The following is a 20,113-nucleotide window of genomic DNA, read 5'->3' as shown; positions in this document are numbered from 1 at the left end:
ATGACCTCTAAGCTTCACTTGTAGTTCTAAATCTGTGATCCCCTTGATAAGTTTTTTGCCTCAACTCTGATGGTAAGAGTTTTATAATTCTATGTATTTTACTTCATGCACTTAACAACATTATTCAGAGAAGAGATCCACATGCTTTTCCAGATTGCCGAAGCAGTCCATGCCACAGAAAAGAACCTCTATGCCAGAGGAAGTTACAAAATCTGGCTCACTAGCTTCCCTGGGTTCAGGTTATCAAACACCAACTATGCCTTTATGATTATATAGAGATGCCTTTCTATTCATCTCTCATTGACTCCCTACCATATTCTCCAATGTCTTGTCCTAAATCTTCTCTCCCCTCAAACCCTCAGTGTTAGACACATCCCTTATCTCTCACAACAAAGAACCTCATTTCTAACTTTACCCAAAAGAATAAGGGTATTCATTCATTGTGAGCTCCCTCATCTCCCCTCCTCCACACTTAAAATATTCTCTTTATTTTCACAAATGTCTTCATTTTATTCCAGTCTCAGAGGTTGAGGTGACCTGCCTTGCCAAAGCTATTCTGTCCTAGACTCTGAACCTGGAATACCACTACCTCTTGAACTTTGCCCTACCTATATCAATCCCTCCCCTTTCCTTCTCCCTCTCTCAAATTTTTAATAAATTCCTCTTTACTGGCTCTTTCCTTGTGGATTAAAACATACTCAAATTTCCCCTAGCCTCAAGACAAAACAAAAACAAAACCTCTTGACCATTTATGCTATTGTCCCATGTCTCTTTTCCTTCTGGAAGGCATATTCTGCATTTGCTGTCATCATTTCCTCACCACCCACTCCTCAGCCCACACAATCAGACTTCCACTCTACGACTCTTATTAACACTGTTCTCTCCTCATGCTGTTACTTAACTGCCTAATCTAAAGGTCTTTTTTCTCATTCAACAATCCTCCTTGACCACTGTGCAACATTTGACACTGCTGACCACTCCATAACTCTTGGTACTCTCTCTTAGCTTCTTTGACATGTTTTTTTCTCCTGGTTCTGTTCTAATCTTTCTGACTGTTCCTTTTTCTTTATTAATTCATCCTCCTCATGCCGCCTCTTAAGTGTGAATATCCCAAAAACTTCTGCCCTAGACTTCCTTGTCTTCACTGTCTCTCTTGGGGATTTCATTCATTCACATGATTTCAATGATCGCCTTTATGAAGATGGCTCCCCAAAGTCACTTAACCCCCTCTGGTCCTCAGTTTCCTCACTGAGGAATTGGAGATAATGATAATTGTTACACCTCTATCAGAGGGGTAGATAAGAGAGTCAAATGAGATAATGGATGCAGAGTGTCCTGTAAGTAAACCTTAATGTGCTATATAAATGCTGGTTATTATTATTAATTTCATTCTCATATTTTTGTGGAGTTCAATTAGAAAAAAATCATAGGATCTGCTGTCATTCTTTTGCATTCAATGTTATATATACTGTTGCACAAGCAAGTAAAATAATATCTTTTTGTAATTAAATCAAGTATTGAGATGTAATCTCACTTTTTAAAAAAACTAATTAATTTATTTTTAGTTTTCAGCATTCACTTCCATAAGCTTTTGAGTTATAAAGTTTCTTCCCCTCCCTTTGCACCTCCCTCCCCAAGACAGCGTGCAATCTGATATAGGCTGTACATATACATTCCTATTAAACATATTTTCACATTAGTCATGTTGTAAAGAAGTATTAGAACCAGTAGGAGGAACCACAAGAAAGAAGAAACAAAACACAAAACAGAAGAAAGAAAGAGCAAATAGTATGCTTTGATCTGCAGTCAAACACTCCATAGTCCTTTCTCTGGATGTGGATAGCATTTTCCATCATGAGACTTTTGGAGACGTCTTAGATCCTTGCATTGCTGAGAAAAGCTAAGTCTATCAAAGTTAGTCACCACAAATGTGGCTGTTATTGTGTACAATATTCTTCTGGTTCTGCTCACTTCACTCAGCATCATTCCATACAAGTCTTTCCAGGTTTTTCTGAAGTCTGCTTGCTCACCATTTCTTATAGCACAATAGTGTTCCATTATATTCATATACGACAACTTGTTCAGCCATTCCTCAATTGATGGGCATTCCCTCCATTTCCAATTTTTTGCCACCACAGAAAGAGCTATTATAAATATTTTTGTATATGTAGGTCCTTCTCCCATTTGTATGATGTCTTTGGGATAAAGCCCTAGAAGTACTATTGCTAGGTCAAAGGGTATACACATTTTATAGCCCTTTGGGCATAGTTCCTAATTGCTCTCCAAGATGGTTGGAATAATCTCACTTTTAAGGGCTCACCAAAAGCATCTTCAGGAGAAATTCTTAAGGTCCTAGCTATAAAATATTTTTAATCCTACTCAGAAGGTCAAAATAAAATCACAAGTGCAACAAGTTAGGGTAGCAAGGAAGACCTTAAAGCATAGTGGTTCAGGGGCAGCTAGATGGCACAATGGATACAGCACCAGCCCTGAAGTCAGGAGGACCTGAGTTCAAATCCAGCCTCAGACCAAACACTTGACACTTACTAGCTGTGTAACCCTGGGCAAGTCACTTAACCCCAATTGCCTAAAATAAATTTTAAAAAAGCATAGTGGTTCAGTTTAGCACCATAATATGGTGGAAAGAAAACTTGGTTTGAAGTGAAAAAAAAAACCCTCCTAGCCTTGGAATAAGAAAAGCTGAGCTGACTCACTTCTTGACTCTGCCACCTGTGTGACCTGGGACTAGTCATTTAAACTCCCTGGGTTTGGGATTTTTTATCTATAAAATTCTGCCCCTTGAGCTTCTCCCTCCAATTGGAGAGGCTGGAGGGTGGATACCAGAAGAGCTCTTCCCAGATCCTGCACTGAAGGAGGACTCCCAGGGTAGCCATCTCATAATTTCACACTGGATGCAGGACTTCATCTTCCCCTTCCCATCTCCTCTACTTTCCAGATTCTTTTTATGGATTATAAGCTCCGTGAGGGCAGACTGTCTTTTGTCTTCCTTCCTATCCCCAGCACTTGGCTCAGTGCCTGGCAAATAGTAGGTGTTTAATAAGAGTTTAGTGACTGACTGATTATAAAATGTGGGGATTAAACTATTAATGTCCTTTCCGGTTCTAAATCCTATAACCTTAAAAACTAACGCATACAATTTCAATTTAAAACATTTTTTCATGAACAAAATCAATGCAGCTAGAATATGAAAAGAATAAACCAACTGGGGGAAAATGTTTGCATTAACTATCTTTGCTGAAAATCTGTTATCTGAGATATGTTAAAAGTATGTTTTTAAGAGCTAAGAGTATTCTATTAATTACTGGCATAACTAACTTCATGTTGTTCCAACATGAACTATTATTATTCCCTAATTACTACAAAAGACTTAATTGTTACATCCATCCACTTCTCTTCTTCAACTTGTCGTACAAGTGATACATGATATCCCTTGATTAGTGTGAATAGCTGTACCAACAAGGACACATTCCTTCTCTATCTCCTACAACTAGTGATGCATATTCTCTTGAACAAGTATGTTTTTTCTTTGTATAACCAGATGCTCTGTAACAAGCAGACATTTTAAAATCTTTGTCTCACATAACGTATGAATATTATGAGCTGAATTGTAAGACATACACATGTCTATCAACTACTGGTAAAGTATGTCTCACTGAGTAAATAAACTGCAGTCTCTGTATGATAACTGGTTTCTAGACAGTAGCCAGTCAGTGGACTCAAGGAGAACTTAATACAACAGATACAGGGAATTAATATTAAAAATATAAGATCAAGAGCCATTTCCTAGTATATGAGAAGTCAAATAACATAAACAGTCTTCAGAAGATGAAATGAAAATAATGGACATACAAATTTTTTTAGCATTAGAATTACTAACAAGAGAAATGCAAATTCAAACAGTTTTTTAAAATGTTTTGCCTCACCCCCATTAAACTGGCAAAGATGAAAGTATGTTGGGAAACAGTAAGAAAAAAGACTTGATATTTTAGTGGAAGAATTGTAAATCAATCCAAGTGGTATTCCAAAATACCACTTGGAATTAGATAAGAAAAATCACTAAACTATTCATAACCTTTGAGTTATTTCACTCTTGGATATATACTCAAGGAAAGCAAACACATAAAGAAAAGTCAGTCCTATGTATAACACAATATTCAAGTAATTACTCTTTGCAGTAGCAAAAACAAACCAACCCTGATAATGTGGGTGCTCAATGAACAAGCTGTGGTGTAAGAAATGATGCATGTGAGGAATTCTGCAAACACTGGAAGATTTGAATGAATTCATGCTATATGAAGAAAGCAGAACCAGGTAAACAATATGCACACTGACTATAATGTAAATGAAAATAACACTAAAAGGCAGCTGAACTCAAATTGCAATGACCAGTCTCAGTCTGGGGAAGAGACAATGAAACACATTTTCTTCCTAAGTCTAGAGGTGAGGAACTAGAGGGCCGAAAGGTTGCCCACAATAACAGACAAGTTAATTTCATCAGTTGATTTTGCAGAATAGTTTTTGCTACATAGAAAGTCTCATGGGAAGAATGATATACAGTGGGAATATATTGTGAGTAGATATAAAGACATATATAGATAGATATATGATAGAGATTGGAGCTATGATTTCATTGGTATAGGTAATTACCTATAAGGAAACTCCTACCAATATAGTTCAATAATTTCTCAGGACCTTAAAATCTTGGAGGTCACATACAGCACTAAGAGGTTAAGTGACTTGCCAGTAATGTACAGAATTGAGACTTGAACTTGGATTCTCCTGGCTCTGAAGTTAGCTTCTTATCAACCTAACTACACTTCCTTTATTTAAAACCTAACAGAGGTGGATGATTAATAAAAAGCCAAAATCTAAATCATATCTAAACAAAAAAAATCTACAAATAAGTACAATCAAGTTGGAACATAGAATACATTTAGGAGCGTAGGAAAGGAAATAACCTAATTTATCTATAAAAAGTGTCTCAAAAGTTTGTGTGCAGTCTTAAGCTTTAATAGCTTTAACACTGCAGAGGAATATAAATGTATTCATTAAAAACCCAAAGGTTTTAAGAAAGAAGGGCAATCCATTGCTCCCAAGAGAAAAGAAGAGAGGAAGAAAATAAAAGGGAGACCAAGACCTTGGTTCTTGTGTTCTGTTTCCAAGCCTTCCCCCTTAGGGAGAGAATGTACACTGTCTGAGAACCTGGGGAGAAGACAGACATGCCCACCCAACGCTGTCCTTGAGGTCAGCTGCCTCTTCTCTCACCAGCTTCCACAGCTAAACAATCACTATATTAAATGACTTGAAGATCTAGGATGTCCTGCCAACATTGTCCTTGGAAAGGGACTTGTCAAGGCTGAAGCCCTTGGTAGTTTACAAAACCAGTTCACTTAGCTGGCTCAGGAGTCAGCTATAGAACAGAAAATAATGGCTCTACCAAAACAAATGAAAAGGTATGGGGCTTCCATAAAAGAGTCTAACTAAAATATAGCAATAAACTCAAGGGAGCAGCCCTATTAAGAAAGAACCTTTTTTTCACAAGGTGAAAATAACTACGATGCTGTAGTATCTCTGACCCTGTGACTGGGGATGTTACACTTTTTGCAAAGTGAAAGAGAACTAGTTTTTCCTTTCTTTCCTCCACCTTTACTATCATCCCTGCCCTCCCCACATCCAATGCTGTCTTTCCACAGCACTTACTTCTCTATTTGGCCAAGGAAACAATCTCCCACAAAGAAAACATGTCAAGTATGTAGCTGTCAAAGACTGAAGACTTAGGTTACCATTAATACATTAGGTCACAACTGCAGGGCTGGTCCAACTCAACCATTTTTTGAGCCCAGGGTTCCAAAAGTAGATGGCACCAGGCACAGAAGCAGTCAGTTGATTACCCATCAATTAGACAATTACTTAATATCATGTTGATTACATACACATTTTACATATTCAGAGCAAAATGCTGGGCTCAACCCTCAGGACCCTTTATAATAAAAATCAGTTCTATTCCATCCAACTACTCTCCATTTTTCAGAGTATTTACACAACATACAGCATGAGCAAAAATCAAGTCATACAAAGATTTGGAGTCATAAGACCTGGGTTGAAATCCCAATTCTGATACTTAATGTCTGTGTGACCTTGCATGAGTCTTTTCACCTCTGCAGGACATAATTTCCCAGTCTTTAAAATGAGGGGGAAGGACTAGATCAGCACTATTTCCTTCCAATCATAAATTCTATGAAATATAAGAGTACTATACTCATAGTACTTTTTTTCTTTAAAAAAAAAGATTTTAAATCTTCATTTATTCTATATGTTATCAAAAAATGTCAGATGAGTTGTTAAAATAGAAAATTAAGAATTAATTGAGAACATAATACGGTGACTTGAGATGAATTTCCACAGCCTTTCTCATCTCTGATTCTGGCCATTAAATACTACAGAGAATTTAGTCCCCAGCTATTCCGGTAACCAGGCAAACAGGCTGAATATGCAGAGGGAAAAAAATCATTACTAGAATGAATAAGCCATTTTAAAAAGGCGTAGGGAAAAGAGAACATGTAAATAAGAAATGATCACCAATGGTCCTCTGGGTACTTTGCCTATAATCCATTTTCATGATAGGAAAGGCAAATACCCTAAGTAATCAACCTACATTAGCTGTTACATATTTATAGTACTTCATGGTATTTAATCCCCTGTAACCAGTATTCAGGGAGGGAGAAAGAGAAAGGGGGAGACAGAGAGAGAGAAAAAAAAATAGAAGGAAAGAGAGTTCTTCCTTAGATTTAAACCTATATTTCTTATGCTGAGATATATAGCTACTTCCTCTCACTGTCTTAATGGGAAGAATAAAAAGAATATGAGAATCTTTCATAAAGATGTCCCATGGTTAGGAAATCTCCCTTTGGTAACAAGGTAGAATAAAGCAATGTTTGGTGCTAGTAAAGAGGCAAGCTGATGGATAGGGTTCTGATGTCTTAAAAGATTTCTTTTAGTACTTCATTCTCTTGCAAAAGGAAAATGTTCTACTATTTCACGATTATTAGGCCTGTAATTATAATCAAGGCCACACCTAATGCTATCTGAAGGGACCAAGCACCAAAGGGGCCCTAATATCTTCCATGAATGGAGGCTATAAAATGTGTTTATTATGGCTTTTGCAAATATAATTCGGAGGGCTTTCCAGTAGAGGCCATCCAACCCAAATCAGAGTGTCAGCTCCTAGAGAACAAAGAAGGTGCTTACACTACTGTAAGAACAAGCACAGAAGTTAAGAAAAAATTAATGAGTCCTGCCTGAGATACTCACCAGCTGTGTGACCTTGGGCAAATCACAAAAACTATTTGAGCCTCCCTTTTCTCTTGGAATAAGTGAAGGTAATTGTATATTTTAAGTGAGGATAAACATAGCTAAATATAGCATCTACCTTACAATGTTAATGTGAAGGCAAGATGAGTTAAAATATGTAAGGTTCTTTGCAAACCTTAAGCCTATATAAATGTGAGTAATGATGAATAGAGGAAGAGTAAAAATAAATAAATAAGAAAAAAAGAAAACCCTAGTTCATCTATGATCCCTCACTTTAATAAAAAGGAAATTATATATTGACAACAATGAGACAAAGACAACTTAAGAAAAGCAAGGAGTAAAAAAAAAATACACACATATCCATTCAGAAACAAAAAAGATGAACATCAGAGAGGAAAAACAAAAACCTTTTTTCAGTCCATACTCTTTACCAGATCAAGTAAAAGCCTAAAACTTCTCTTGGCAGGCTCCGTGGGCTGCCCAGTTGAGCAACCTTGGGGCCATCTCCTCTTCCTTTGCTCTTTTGGTAAAGCCTATGGACCCTTTTTCAGAATAATATTTTAAAATAATTGAAGAATATGCTAAATTTCAGTTAGATGTCCATAAAAATATAATTTTTCCCCATCCAACATTATAGACCCCCTGAAATCTATCCAAATAAGAACACCTATAATAGACAAAGACAAGGAGACCAAAGAAAACTCAGAACTTGACACAGATTCATGCTACTTTATTCAGAGTAAGCCCAGATTCACTCATCATTTTCTCTGCAATTTTCCACAATAATCACGCCACTCAGACCATCACAATAATAGCTAGCAGAGCGAAGAACCACTTAGCTACTACAGCATGAATTAGAAAGAATCATGGCCCATTACAGGATTAAATCTAGTTATCTACACAGCTACCAAAGAGCTGAAGCACACTGTTCAGAGAAATACCCGCTTCTGATTTTCATGAATTTCAATGTACTTAAAACTACTGATGTCTTGTTTTGTTTTTTTTTTAAGAACTAAATCTAGCATTGGAGGAGTCAGGGATGGGAACCCTCCAAAACTGTTCACAGAGGTGGTGATATCTGTGATTTTGAAGTAGCAGTTTCCACAGTGTTCAAATATATGTTAAAATGGAAACTCTGAGGGGGGAAAATCATCATGAAAAGCAAAGGATCAGGAGATGGCCCCAAGGCTGTTCATCTGTACAGCCTGTGGAGCCTGCCAAGAGAAGCTTTACTCTTTTCCCTGATCTGAGATGACAGCTAGCATAATTTTTAAATGACTGCATCTTTCTGCTGATTATTCTGCCACAAACCCATCATAGTCAAGGGCAGGCCCAGAGAAAAGGACACATTTCCAAATTGTGAATGTAAGGCTGGGGGCCACTGGATTCACCAGGCAAATGAGGGGAGAGAGCTGGATGGGAAAGATGAAAGAGAGACCTTGCTAAGCAGTTCCAAGAGTAAGCCAGTCACCTAGCATTTATGAAGCACCTACTCTATGTCAGGCATTGTGCTAAGTTCTAGGGATGCCAAAAAAAGGGCAAAAAACCAACCCCAACATGCTCTCTGCTTTTAAGGATCTCACAAACTATTGAGGGAGACAACATATAAACAATGATGCCCATACAGGATAAATAGACAATGTTGTTGCAGAGGTTCCCAAAGTGGGCAATACTGCCTCCTAGGGGGCACTGCAATGATGAGGGGGCAGTAGTAGCCTCTGGTGAGATTGGGGGTGTTGAATAAAAATAAGGGTGCAATGGAAGCACAAGGAAAGAAGAGAAGAAAAATTTTGGAAAACCATTTGTACATGTTTCATCTGTTATATAACAGAGTTAAAGTTATAGTGATTACATTATTTTCCAAATAAATACACAAAATGCAAGGTATAACCAATCAGTGGTCAAGTCCACCAACAGGTCTTAACAAGCAAGTGTTAGCAGGGGAGCATGTCACACATTGGGAAGTCAAGCATGAATCGGCAGGAATATGTGTACGTAATGACTTATTTACAATACAATACTTTATGGTTACAGGACACAATATTGTATAATCAAAATTTCAATGCAGGAAAAAATACAAATTTACAATAAATTATTAATTTAAAATGCATCAATTTTTAAAAAAATATTTTCTATTTTCTTGAAATGACACAAATTTTAAAAACTTAAAGGGTTAAAAGAAAGTAGATTTCCAGAGGGGTGCTGAGTACATTTTTTAAAAGAGGGCAGTAGGCCAACTAAGTTTGGGAACCTCTGATATAGAGGCTAAATTTGAGATAATCGCATTTGGAAAGCACTAAAATTAAGGAGGACTGAAAAAAGCTTCTTGAAGGTGAGCTTTTAGCTGAGTCTGGAAGGAAGCCAGGGAAGCAAGGAGACAGGAGTCAGGGGATGAGGAAGGAGAGTGTTCCAGGCATGGGGAACACTCAGTGAAAATGTTCTGAATCCAGAAATGGAATGGCTAGTGCCAGGAACAGCCCAAAGACAGTCTAACAACTTCAGGCAACAAGAAAATGTAAGATGATTATATTCTAGGTGAGTGCCCAGGCTGCGCAGTTCCAACGGATACTTAAAGGACCCTGAATGACACTTTTAAAAATAAGACCCAGGGTCAGATAAAGTAAACCAATTGAAAATGTACCACAGGAATAATATTTGGCATCAAGAGCTACAAATTTTATTCTTTCTCTTAAAGGAGACAAGAAAAACAATAGTTGAGTGGTATGTGGGGTGCATTTTCATGGGTACTTTAACCAGAATGGACCATGGCTGGAATACTCTCCTTCTGTCCTCTCCTCATGCTTACCTTTTAGAATATCTGGCTTCTTTCAAGACTTAGCTTTCAAATACCACCTTCTGCAAGAAGCCTTTCCCAGGTGCTACTATTTTCCACTCTAAGGTAACCTTCCACTTCTCATATATACATATGTCGTGTATGTATTTTTATAAGTACATGTTTTTTTCCCTCATTAAAATGTAAACTCCCTGAAGGCAGATCCTGTTTTACTTATGCCCTTGTATCCCCAGTGCAAACCACAGTGCCTGGCATATAGTACATAAGCACTTACTAAAATACTTATTGACTGATCAATGTTGTGAGACAACAGAACGCTGAAAGAGACTCAGGAGATCTGGATTCTTCCGCTTACCAGGTGTATGACCTTGGGCAAGTCATTTCACCTAAGTTGGCTTCAAGTTTCCTCATCTGTTAAATTGGGGCTGACAAAGTTTTGGTAAGCATTTAGATGTTCCAGCTCTAAAACTCTAGGATAATATATAGATTTCACTTTTGCACTTCTGTCTAACAGGGTCCCTCTATCAAGAGGGAGATCATCAACAAAAGAAGTAAAGTGGCTTCCAAATGAGTCACAGAGATATTAAGTAACTTATTCAACATTAGCCACAAAGTAAGTGACTGTCAGAGCCAGGACTAAAATTCAGAATTTCTCAGCAAGTCTTTGCTTATAGCCAAGCCACATCCATTACTAAGATGAAAAGTAACTAAGTGTTCTCAACGTCCTGGAGCTTAAGGAAATAAAGAAGTCACACTTACCTTTAACGATTTGCTTAGCACAAGCATTGTAAACCTGTTCTTGGCTTGTGTTGGGTGGTAGAACTCTGTCAAAGACATAGGGCTTGCCTTGCTAAAATGAGAAAAGGAGAGAGAAGAGAGAATAGAAGAGACACATATTAGAAGATAAGAAAATACAGGGCATAAAAGCATCAATGCTGATTCAGCAGAATTTAATTTTCTAATCTGTCCATTGAGAAGAAATCTACCATAGGTGCCAACATGAAAGATTCTACTTGAGTCTTTTATTCACTTTTATGAGTCATTTTTATTCACATTCTAAATACACAAAATAGTTACCCTAGCTGTTCATGAAAATCCATGCTTTTCTATTCCCAAATCTCATTCCCCTTTACAGCAGGTATACCTGAGAAGCATCAAAGGCATGACTCCAAAGAGTATATTTCTTTGAAGATGAATACCCCTCCAGAGTAATGACAACTCTACCCTTTTCTTCTCAATGCTCTGAATGACCGTATCCCAACCCCTACACAAACAAAAATAAAACAAAATAAAATTTATTCTTAATGAATAGTGAATAGGGCAACTTTATCCAGGGCCTGAAGGGTTTTTTTTTAGGCCAAATGGACAGTAACTACTCAGAAAAGCACTTTTTATAAGGGAAAAAAAAGATTTGAGATGTCTAGGTGTAAAATCAGTCCACAATCCATGTCTTTTCTCCTCATCAGCAAGGCAAAGCCTATATAATTACTCTTCTTTTCAACATACAATCCTACAAGCTTCCATTTTATATTTTCTTTTTCTGATTCAAGGCTGCCCATATTTTTCATTTTAATCAGATTTTACCCCTATAAAATTGCATGTTGATCTATTTGGAGGTGGGTTTGGGGGTGAGGGTGGAAGTGGGAAGAAGAAAACACTGTGATTTGTCCATCTCTTCAATCCTAGGGATGGTCCTGGGCTGAAAATTTCCCTGGAGACAGCCCTATGTCTACATCAGAGCAACAGTTCAGAACAGAATTAAATGACAAGGCATGTTAATTCTTGTAAACCACTTACTCAGGTGTCTAGCTCTATTAGTGGCATAACATTTTGAGTTTTATGATTCTGTCAGTGGCACAGAACTGCCAAGGAGTACCCAACAAGTTTATGACCACTGAATCATGTATTGACTCCACGAGACTCCATTCATTTAGCCAGTGTGACTGAGTTTTAGTTGTGAAAAAATAAACTGAGTCATATCTGTGAGGTCCTTTCCAATATTTCATGTGTTAGTATTCCCAGTATTCCTAAAGAACTATAGTCGTGTCTCTGTGGAATGGTCAGTACCAAAGTCATGCCACTAAAAATTAGCAATATGACTTAAAATTTTATTAAGGGAAAGAACAATTTATCCTGTTCAAATACCAATCAGCAGTAAAACTCCAATTTTTCCTGCTCCCCTTTACTAGGATACCAAAAAAAAAATCCCTCAATGTTAAAATATTGCAAAAAACAAGCACTGTTTAACTTTTTTTCCCCCTCATTATGTCACATTGATTTCATGAAATTAGGTTCTCTCTTCAAACAGTATTACGTATATGCTATTCTCATAGCCAGGACTCAAGGTCAGCCTTCTAGTCTCCTACTTAAGAGTGATTTTAGGGACTCTTGGAAGGTCCTACTCTGCCCCCTCCCATTGGCTGATGCCAGGAATTGCAACAGAGATTTAGGACTTTAGCTTAAGGCTTTGTTTTCTGTTTAAAATGCGGATATCTCTGGAGGAGACAGTACTTGAACTACTATCTCTAATTATACTTTAATGTGGATTTTTTTTTCAGATCTTTGACTGACCAAAATTCCTGAAGGTTAGGGAGCCATTGGTTATGTTAGGTTTTGCAGGGAAATGGGGTTAGAATACAGAAAGACATACATAACTGGGGTTCTAAGAAACTTTGCCTACTTCACAGTTATGTCTAGAACCAGCCCAGTTCACAACCCAGCTAAAAGTTTGATTTTCTGTGACTTGTACAACTAAATGAATAGTCTCAAGCACAAATTTTAGCCTGGATCTAAGATTTCATTAGTATAGGGAATGCCTGGTGAAGAAACTTTCCTTAAGAATGCATATTAACAACAGTTGCAATGCGTAGTCTTAGAGAGTCACCTGGAACAAAGATAGCTAACTTGACTTGCCCAGAGTGACTCAACCAGTGTATGTTAGTGGTGGGTCCTGAATCCAGGTCTTCTTGACTCTGAAAGTGCCCTCTATCTGCTATACCACATTAACTTTCTCAGCCATAAATTATCTTAATTTATCAGCATTCCATATTCTTACTGGTTTCACCTATTTGTCAATTTAAGTACAGTCAAATGAGGCAGGGAGTGGAGTGAACAAATAGGAATTTGACTATCTACTGAACACTTTGGAAAGAAACAGAAATGCAGCTTATGGTTCATTTAAAACAAATCCAACATGTTTACAAATCTGATTATCATCACCAAGATGAAATCATCTCAACCACAACAATATTCTGGTTTGAGGGACAGGATCAGGACAAAAATGCTAACCTAATGAATATTGTACACAGGAAGAAAACAGATTTTCCTGTCAGGCTCCCTAATCTTTTTTCAGCATTTACATTAGTAAGAGAGTGGGGAGAGAAGAAAGGAAGTCCAAATATATTCCCTGTGCTTCAGTCAAATGGTAGGTACCATTTGTCAAGCGCCAAAGAAGTAATACAGCAATTTCCTATAACCTGTTATTAACTGCCAAAAAGGAAATTGCCTAAGGATCATTACAACTGCATACTGAAAAAAGACAGAAATTAGAAAATGAACACTTACGAAATCTATCTTGTCAGTACTAAACATTAACAGAATAACAATGGAGCCAAAAATTAAAACACCGTTGTTACATTTCCTTTCTTGTCTTGAATTGGTAAGTAGGGGGTTCATTTTAAGTGAATGTGAAAGTCTGACTGACAGAATCCATTCAGGTACTTAATCTTGGTTTTGGAAGAACTGAGGGATGGTGTAATATAAATGAGAGAGAGCTAGCCAGGAAGATCTGGATTCAAATTCCACCTTTGACAGATCCTGTGTCACTTGACACATTATGACTATGTGACTCTGGGCAAGTCATTTAACATTTTAGTGCTCTTAGTAACTCTCTTTAAGATGGAGTTATAGAAAGAGGGTCAAACTGTATTGGTAGAGTGAATTTCCTGACTTAGATGAACCAATAAAATCACAGATCTAATCCCGATTCCTTTTGAAGGGAGTGTGATTGGTCAAGATCTAGTCAGTAGCTGCCACAAATGACACTTCACTGGGGTAATATTATGAAAAACTTCATTGTCTAGAGGCAGTCGACTCCAAAGAAGGATTCTCTCTCATCTTGAATGCGATGGGTTTCCCCTTATCACAGATACAGCTTGAAAGTTCACACTTTCCACAAATAATAAGAAAGAAGTCAGTGAAGAAAAAAAGAAAAGCGTGTCAGTCCTAGAAAATTCTGGGGTGGGAGGAAAGGGAAGTGTGACTGCTTCTTGAAGATAGTAGATCTCATGTAACTAAAAATAAAGGACAATAAATTTTCCCCAAGACAGTTAAGCTCCATAAAAGAAAAGGAAGAAAGGTTTCTATTTGCCAAGCAAAAATTAACACTGTAGTCAGCATTCCTGAAATGTGCATCTGGATCAGATTTCTTCTATTGGTTACTGTTTATCTGAAGAAAAGCCAGCTCATATTTTTTGATCAGCTCCTAGCAGCAAATGCTTTTATTTTCAGCACCAGCACCCACATATACTTTGAGGACAGCTCCACAGCAACGTTCTTGCACATTAGGTGGCACTAACTAGCATCTTCCAGGATTTTAAATTGGGTCAATGGTTTCTTTTCTTAAGGATTCCTGAAGTGATCCTGCCATCTAGCAAGATGACATTTCATCAAGTAAGACTTCTTATTCTGATCTAGTACAGGAACAAAACAAAGTTGCTCAATATCTAACAGAGTTTATTTTAACCAACTTGACTGAAATATCAAATGTCTGACTTAAGTTTATCTTATTCCAACAAAAGTAATTTTTTGTGGTTGTTGTTTGATACAGGACCATAGGATATAGAGCTGGAAAGTATCAAAGAGATCATTTATGACCAACCCCTTCATTTTACATCTTGATGCAATTCTTTGAAACTCAAAATTTGATGTAGATGTTATTTTTTAAAAAGTATGTTGAACATCTAGAATTAGGAGCTTTACAATTTTTCTCAGATTTTGCATCTATACTCAGAAAGCTATGGAATAGCTTAGCTATTTCATTTACCCAAGTTAATTGAAGCAGACACCTCTAAGTCACTTGAAGGAAAGTTAATGGTGGGGGCATTTTTGGCATATTAGAAAGAATTAATTACCAAGAATCATTTAAATGACTTTCTTTAATTTTTTAAATGCTTATTTATCTTTTAAATCATACATGAAATATATTAAGATTTCTGACATTATTTTTATAGAACTATGAAATATCTGAAGATAGGAACAATTTTATTTTTGTCTTCAGATCCCAAGTGCCTAGTATGGTGTTTTACATACAGAAGGTACTTAAATTTTTTTTTTAAACTGAAATGCTTGTTGAATGCTTATGTTTAAAATTCGACCTTTCAGTTTGCCATAAGAAACTTAAGATAATTAAAAAGTTTCAACTTTATTCTTCCTGCTTATTCATAAAGGGAGCAAAGAAAGAAAAGCTTTCCTACTTTGTAAGATTCCCATAAAACTCCTTGATTTGGAATGTATTAATTAATTCAAATAAAGAAAATATTCTTTCTTAAGCTGAAGAAGCGATTGCTGTCAAAGCTAGATTAGCACACCTTACTAGTCTCTCATAAATCCACATGCATTAAGTCACTAATTTTTTTTAACTTTGTGAGTAAACATGTGTTTCTTGAATGAGTCACTTTGGGTCTGGAAGTACATTAAAATGGATATTGTAGTGGATGGTTGTTAAATGACTATTATAACCAACTCTTCTATATAAGAACTGACCCTTAGTCTTGAGTATTGATAATATCAGTAAGAAAATGAATTTGAGTTTTTTGTGTATCTGTTATAACCTATTTATAAAATGTGTCTTGAAAGCTACAAGGAAATATTCTTTCAAATAAAGATGCATCATGGTGTAATAGAAAGAGTGTAGGATTTGGAATCAGAGAACCTGGGTTCAAATCCAGGAACTTGCTACCTCTGTGACTTTGGACAAATCATGCAAGTAATCTTAGCATCTGTTTCCCAGTGTGTAAAATGAAGGGGTTGAACTAGATGACTTGTAAAGGCCCTTAGAATTCCACCAGACATTTAGATACTATACTCACTATTCCATGATTATATTTTTTTTATTTTTGTTGTTGTTGTTCTGTCATTTTTCAGTCATGTTTGACTCTTTGTGATCCCATTTGAGGTTTTCTTGACAAAGATACTGGAATGGTTCACCACTTCCTTCTCCCGCTCATTTTACAGATGAAGAAACTGAGGCAAAAAGGGTTAAGTGACTGGCCCAGGGTCATAGAGTGTCAAATAACTCAAGAAGATGAGTTTTCTGACTTCTTGGCACTCTATCCACTGTGCCACCTAGCTGCATGTCCATTTAGATGCCATGTGGTATAATGGATAGTGCTGCTGATGTTAAACATTTTCCACACTTATTCTAATAAACATGGTATTTAAATAACTACTTTTTGGTTTTTCTCTCCAACTACCTTTAACCATGGAAATTGAAGTTCTGTGTATGATATTGTAGGAAAAGAATGCTGGGGATGGAGTCAGAGCACCTGACTTTAAATCCCAAGTTTGTTGTTTATTCTTTATGTGACTTTAGGCAAGTCATTTAGCCTTTCTGACCTGTTTCCTCATTTGTAAAAGGAGGGGGTAGCTTAAAAAACCTCTTAGCTCCCTTTTACCTCTAACTCTATGAATTTGTAAACAGGAAGATCTGGATTTAAATTCTGCTTGACACTTTTGAGCTGTGTAGACATTTTCTCCACTGACTGAAAATCACAGATCTTTCACATATTTGCATTTCTTCAGTTTGAAGTAACATTTACATAGGTATGTTTATTTTATTTTCCCTTTTAAAAAAAGTTAAGCAAAACAAATCCTTAAAAACAATTAAAAATTGTTTTGATCCAATTTTAAAATATTAAATCCAATTTTATACATGCTGGCTTCAAAAATACAAATCTCCAACCACCTAGCAAATTAATAAGTAAAGCCAAATATCTCATGATAAGGATTTTTAAACTTCCATGGCTATTATGTTGATGTGTCTAGCTAGCATTGTTCATTTTGGAAGAAAGGTATGTCACCACAATGGATGCACAAATGCAGCTCTACTCAGACAATAATGTGGATTACTAAGTGTCAAATCCTCTGAGATTAAGCATTAAATCATTCCTCAAGGGACACAGCTGGGTATAGTAAACAAAGGTTGTGAGATCACCAAGGCAGCTAAATAATTAAGGAAAGCAATGTGTCCATAAAATCGAGAGTTGTAGGGGATAAATGATACAAAGAAGATAATGTCTTCAAGAAAGATAATCTACCTTCTGCTAATTAGGAATTACTGAAGTGGGTAAACTCCTCAAACAAAAAGGCTAAAATACAAAATCCAGACTGCCTTGGTAAGATTTGCACAGCTGATGAAAGGGAAATTTTGATTACTACAGTCACATACAAATTGATTAGTCTTGAAGGTGGGAGAAACCTGAGAAGCCACCTAGTTCAAACCTCTATTTTTAAAATGAGAATTCTGAAGCCCTAGGGAGTGGGGTTAAGTGATTTGCTTGCAGGTCACAAGTGGTATAGTCAGGATTTGGACCTCTTGAATACAAGCACAGTGCTTTTCCATTACAGTCATCTTGTCTCCTATTTGTGCATATCCTTCTCCTGATGAAAATGAAGTTTGTCTACTTTTATAGCAGTGCCCTGATTTACAGTAATCCTCATCAGTGCATAGCTAAGACTAGTAATAATAGCATTCGTATGGTGCTTTAAGGTTTGCAAAGTGCTTTACAGTAATTATTTCATTTGAGCTTCACAACAATCCCACTAGGTCAACCTAGCTGCCTCTAACTTACTAGGAATCCTACACAAACAACAAATGGTGCTTGTGCTTCTCCACACCTTTAGCCACATTTCTGAATAAAAGATTCTGAACATGCAATTCAGATTAATCTCAGAAAAGAGGAAAAAGTAAAGAAACATGTGGACGACCCTGCCAAGACAATTAAAGCCATTCAGACCCTTGATTCAAATGCAACTCCAGAATTTGAAAGAGATATTTTTTCAACCTGTAGAACACAAGAGAGATGAAACATTTGATGAAGAAAAAATGACAATCAGTTACAGGGGATTCCACTGTTTATGGCTCCTGAATGTATGGAAAGGATGAAAAGAAACTTCACCTTTTTAGTCCCAAACATTTAGATACCAGGTTGCCATGGAAATTTTCTTTCCATTAACATCAAAATTAATTTGTCCTGAGGAGATTTGTATCATTTCATCTTTTAATGTTCTTGAAACATCTTAAACCAACTTGAAAGGTTTTTAATTCCAGACTAGTCTAGACTCCAAAGTGTTTCTTTGGTGCCCTGTGTTTTTAAAGCTCTCGAAGACAATGCATTGATGTCTTCAACATTAAGACCAGCAGCCATGTTTTCAATATATACTGATGCAACTAAGCTCCAGGGTACTTTGAAGACTACAAAGAATTCCTTTGAATTTAGACAAAAGATTCCAAGGACATTTACAGGAAAGAATAAAGGAAGCCAAGCCCAGTTGTCATTATACAGAAGGCTCACATTTTGTGCCCTAGGTTCCAATTATGAAATTGGAATTCTTGTTCGAGTGTGGATTAGACTAGACGGCCTCCAGGGTCATCGTGATGCTGTGAGTTGAGATTAATTATTTCTCAGGAGGGAAGGTTGAGAATCAACATAGTAGTCTCCCTGGGCAATGTAGTGTTGCTACAAAGAAGTCAGTCATTTGATCAAAGTTGTTCTTTCATCTAGTAAGGACTAAAAAGCCTAAAACTGAAATGAAAAGGATTTAGGCTACTACTATGGCTAAGCTTGGGATCTAGGGCACATAGCTTCATCCAATTCAGCTGGAATGGGGAGGAGCAGGAGAATGGGGGAGGACCACCACCAGCCATAAAATAATCTGCCTCCAGCTGATCCTTTGTGTGCAGTAAATAGTCAGTATGGAAGCATCATCTTCCCTCTTCTCTCTTTATTGTTTTTCTTATCCTGACCCCCATATAACTTCCTCCTTCTGACTTTCCACTAATAAATTCAGACAGTGATAACCCCTAGATCTGGCATTTCTTGGCTCCTTTGAATCCCAGGCTTTGAATTTTCAATAGTGTTTGTGCCTTTGATCCGTTGATGTCCCAAACTTGGACTATTCCTGAGGGTATCCTCCCAACATTTGTAGATTTTCTTAGATTGTTTGCCTACTAATCTCTTGTGCTAAACATAGCATAGGTTGGTCCTTTCTGAAGGGCTGGCTAGATACAACACAACATTTAAGGAATATTTTTTCCTGTCAACTAACAAGATTCATCTGCAGTGCTAAAATACTGTATTTCCTGAAGGCAGAGGACTGAACTAATTACTTTCCTTCTCAAGACCATCAGTATTAAGATCATCAAGTACTAAAGTGCCCATCTGTAAACCCTCCACATAATTCCTCCAATTCCTAACCGCACCATGGATATGACCTTGAATCCTTCAAGATTATGCCAAAAAAGAATTGTCCTGGCAGATTCTTGCAAACTGTAAAGATCCTGAGCACAGTACTGGCAAAAGATTGTATGTCTGTCATGAAGTTCAAAGAGGTTTATGCACTAGAGGGTCAAGCACCAGGTAATAAAGTTTTCAGCTTATGAAGATAATCTACTAAAATGTGGAGCAAGTTGCAATCTCATGCATTGAAGGAGTACTGACTACAACAAAATCACAGTTCTCTGAGGAACTGAAATATGTGCTATGCACTCAAGACAAAAAGAGATATGGTCCCTGGACTCAACTGAGAAGATTAAGATCTAGGTAAAGGGGAAAGACTTATACATAAAGAGATAAAGAAGTAACAACAGAAAAGCAGTATATATAATAAAACCTTATTGGCACCTTGATGGATCTGTGATCTCATCTGCTTCAATGTGTAGATGAGAACTCATCTATTACTTCATATTTGATGCAAAGTTTGCCTATC

The 20,113-nt window shown here is 36.9% G+C and overlaps 1 protein-coding gene across 1 annotated transcript in view; it reads right to left on the bottom strand.

Annotated features, from left to right (window-relative positions):
• The window catches only part of KIF5C (kinesin family member 5C), a 215,883-nt gene that overhangs the window by 117,450 nt on the left and 78,320 nt on the right, over positions 1–20,113 (bottom strand). Inside the window, exon 2 of the mRNA XM_020984747.1 lies at positions 10,886–10,976. Coding sequence (XP_020840406.1) covers positions 10,886–10,976 — 91 coding nt within the window. The remainder of the gene's footprint in view (positions 1–10,885; positions 10,977–20,113) is intronic.

Source organism: Phascolarctos cinereus, unplaced genomic scaffold, assembly GCF_003287225.1.
Source record: "Phascolarctos cinereus isolate Bilbo 61053 unplaced genomic scaffold, phaCin_HiC Scaffold_726;HRSCAF=1367, whole genome shotgun sequence".
NCBI classification, from domain to species: Eukaryota; Metazoa; Chordata; class Mammalia; order Diprotodontia; family Phascolarctidae; genus Phascolarctos; species Phascolarctos cinereus.
The sequence above is the reverse complement of the archived record's forward strand: the minus strand, read 5'-3'. Positions and strand labels throughout refer to the sequence as shown.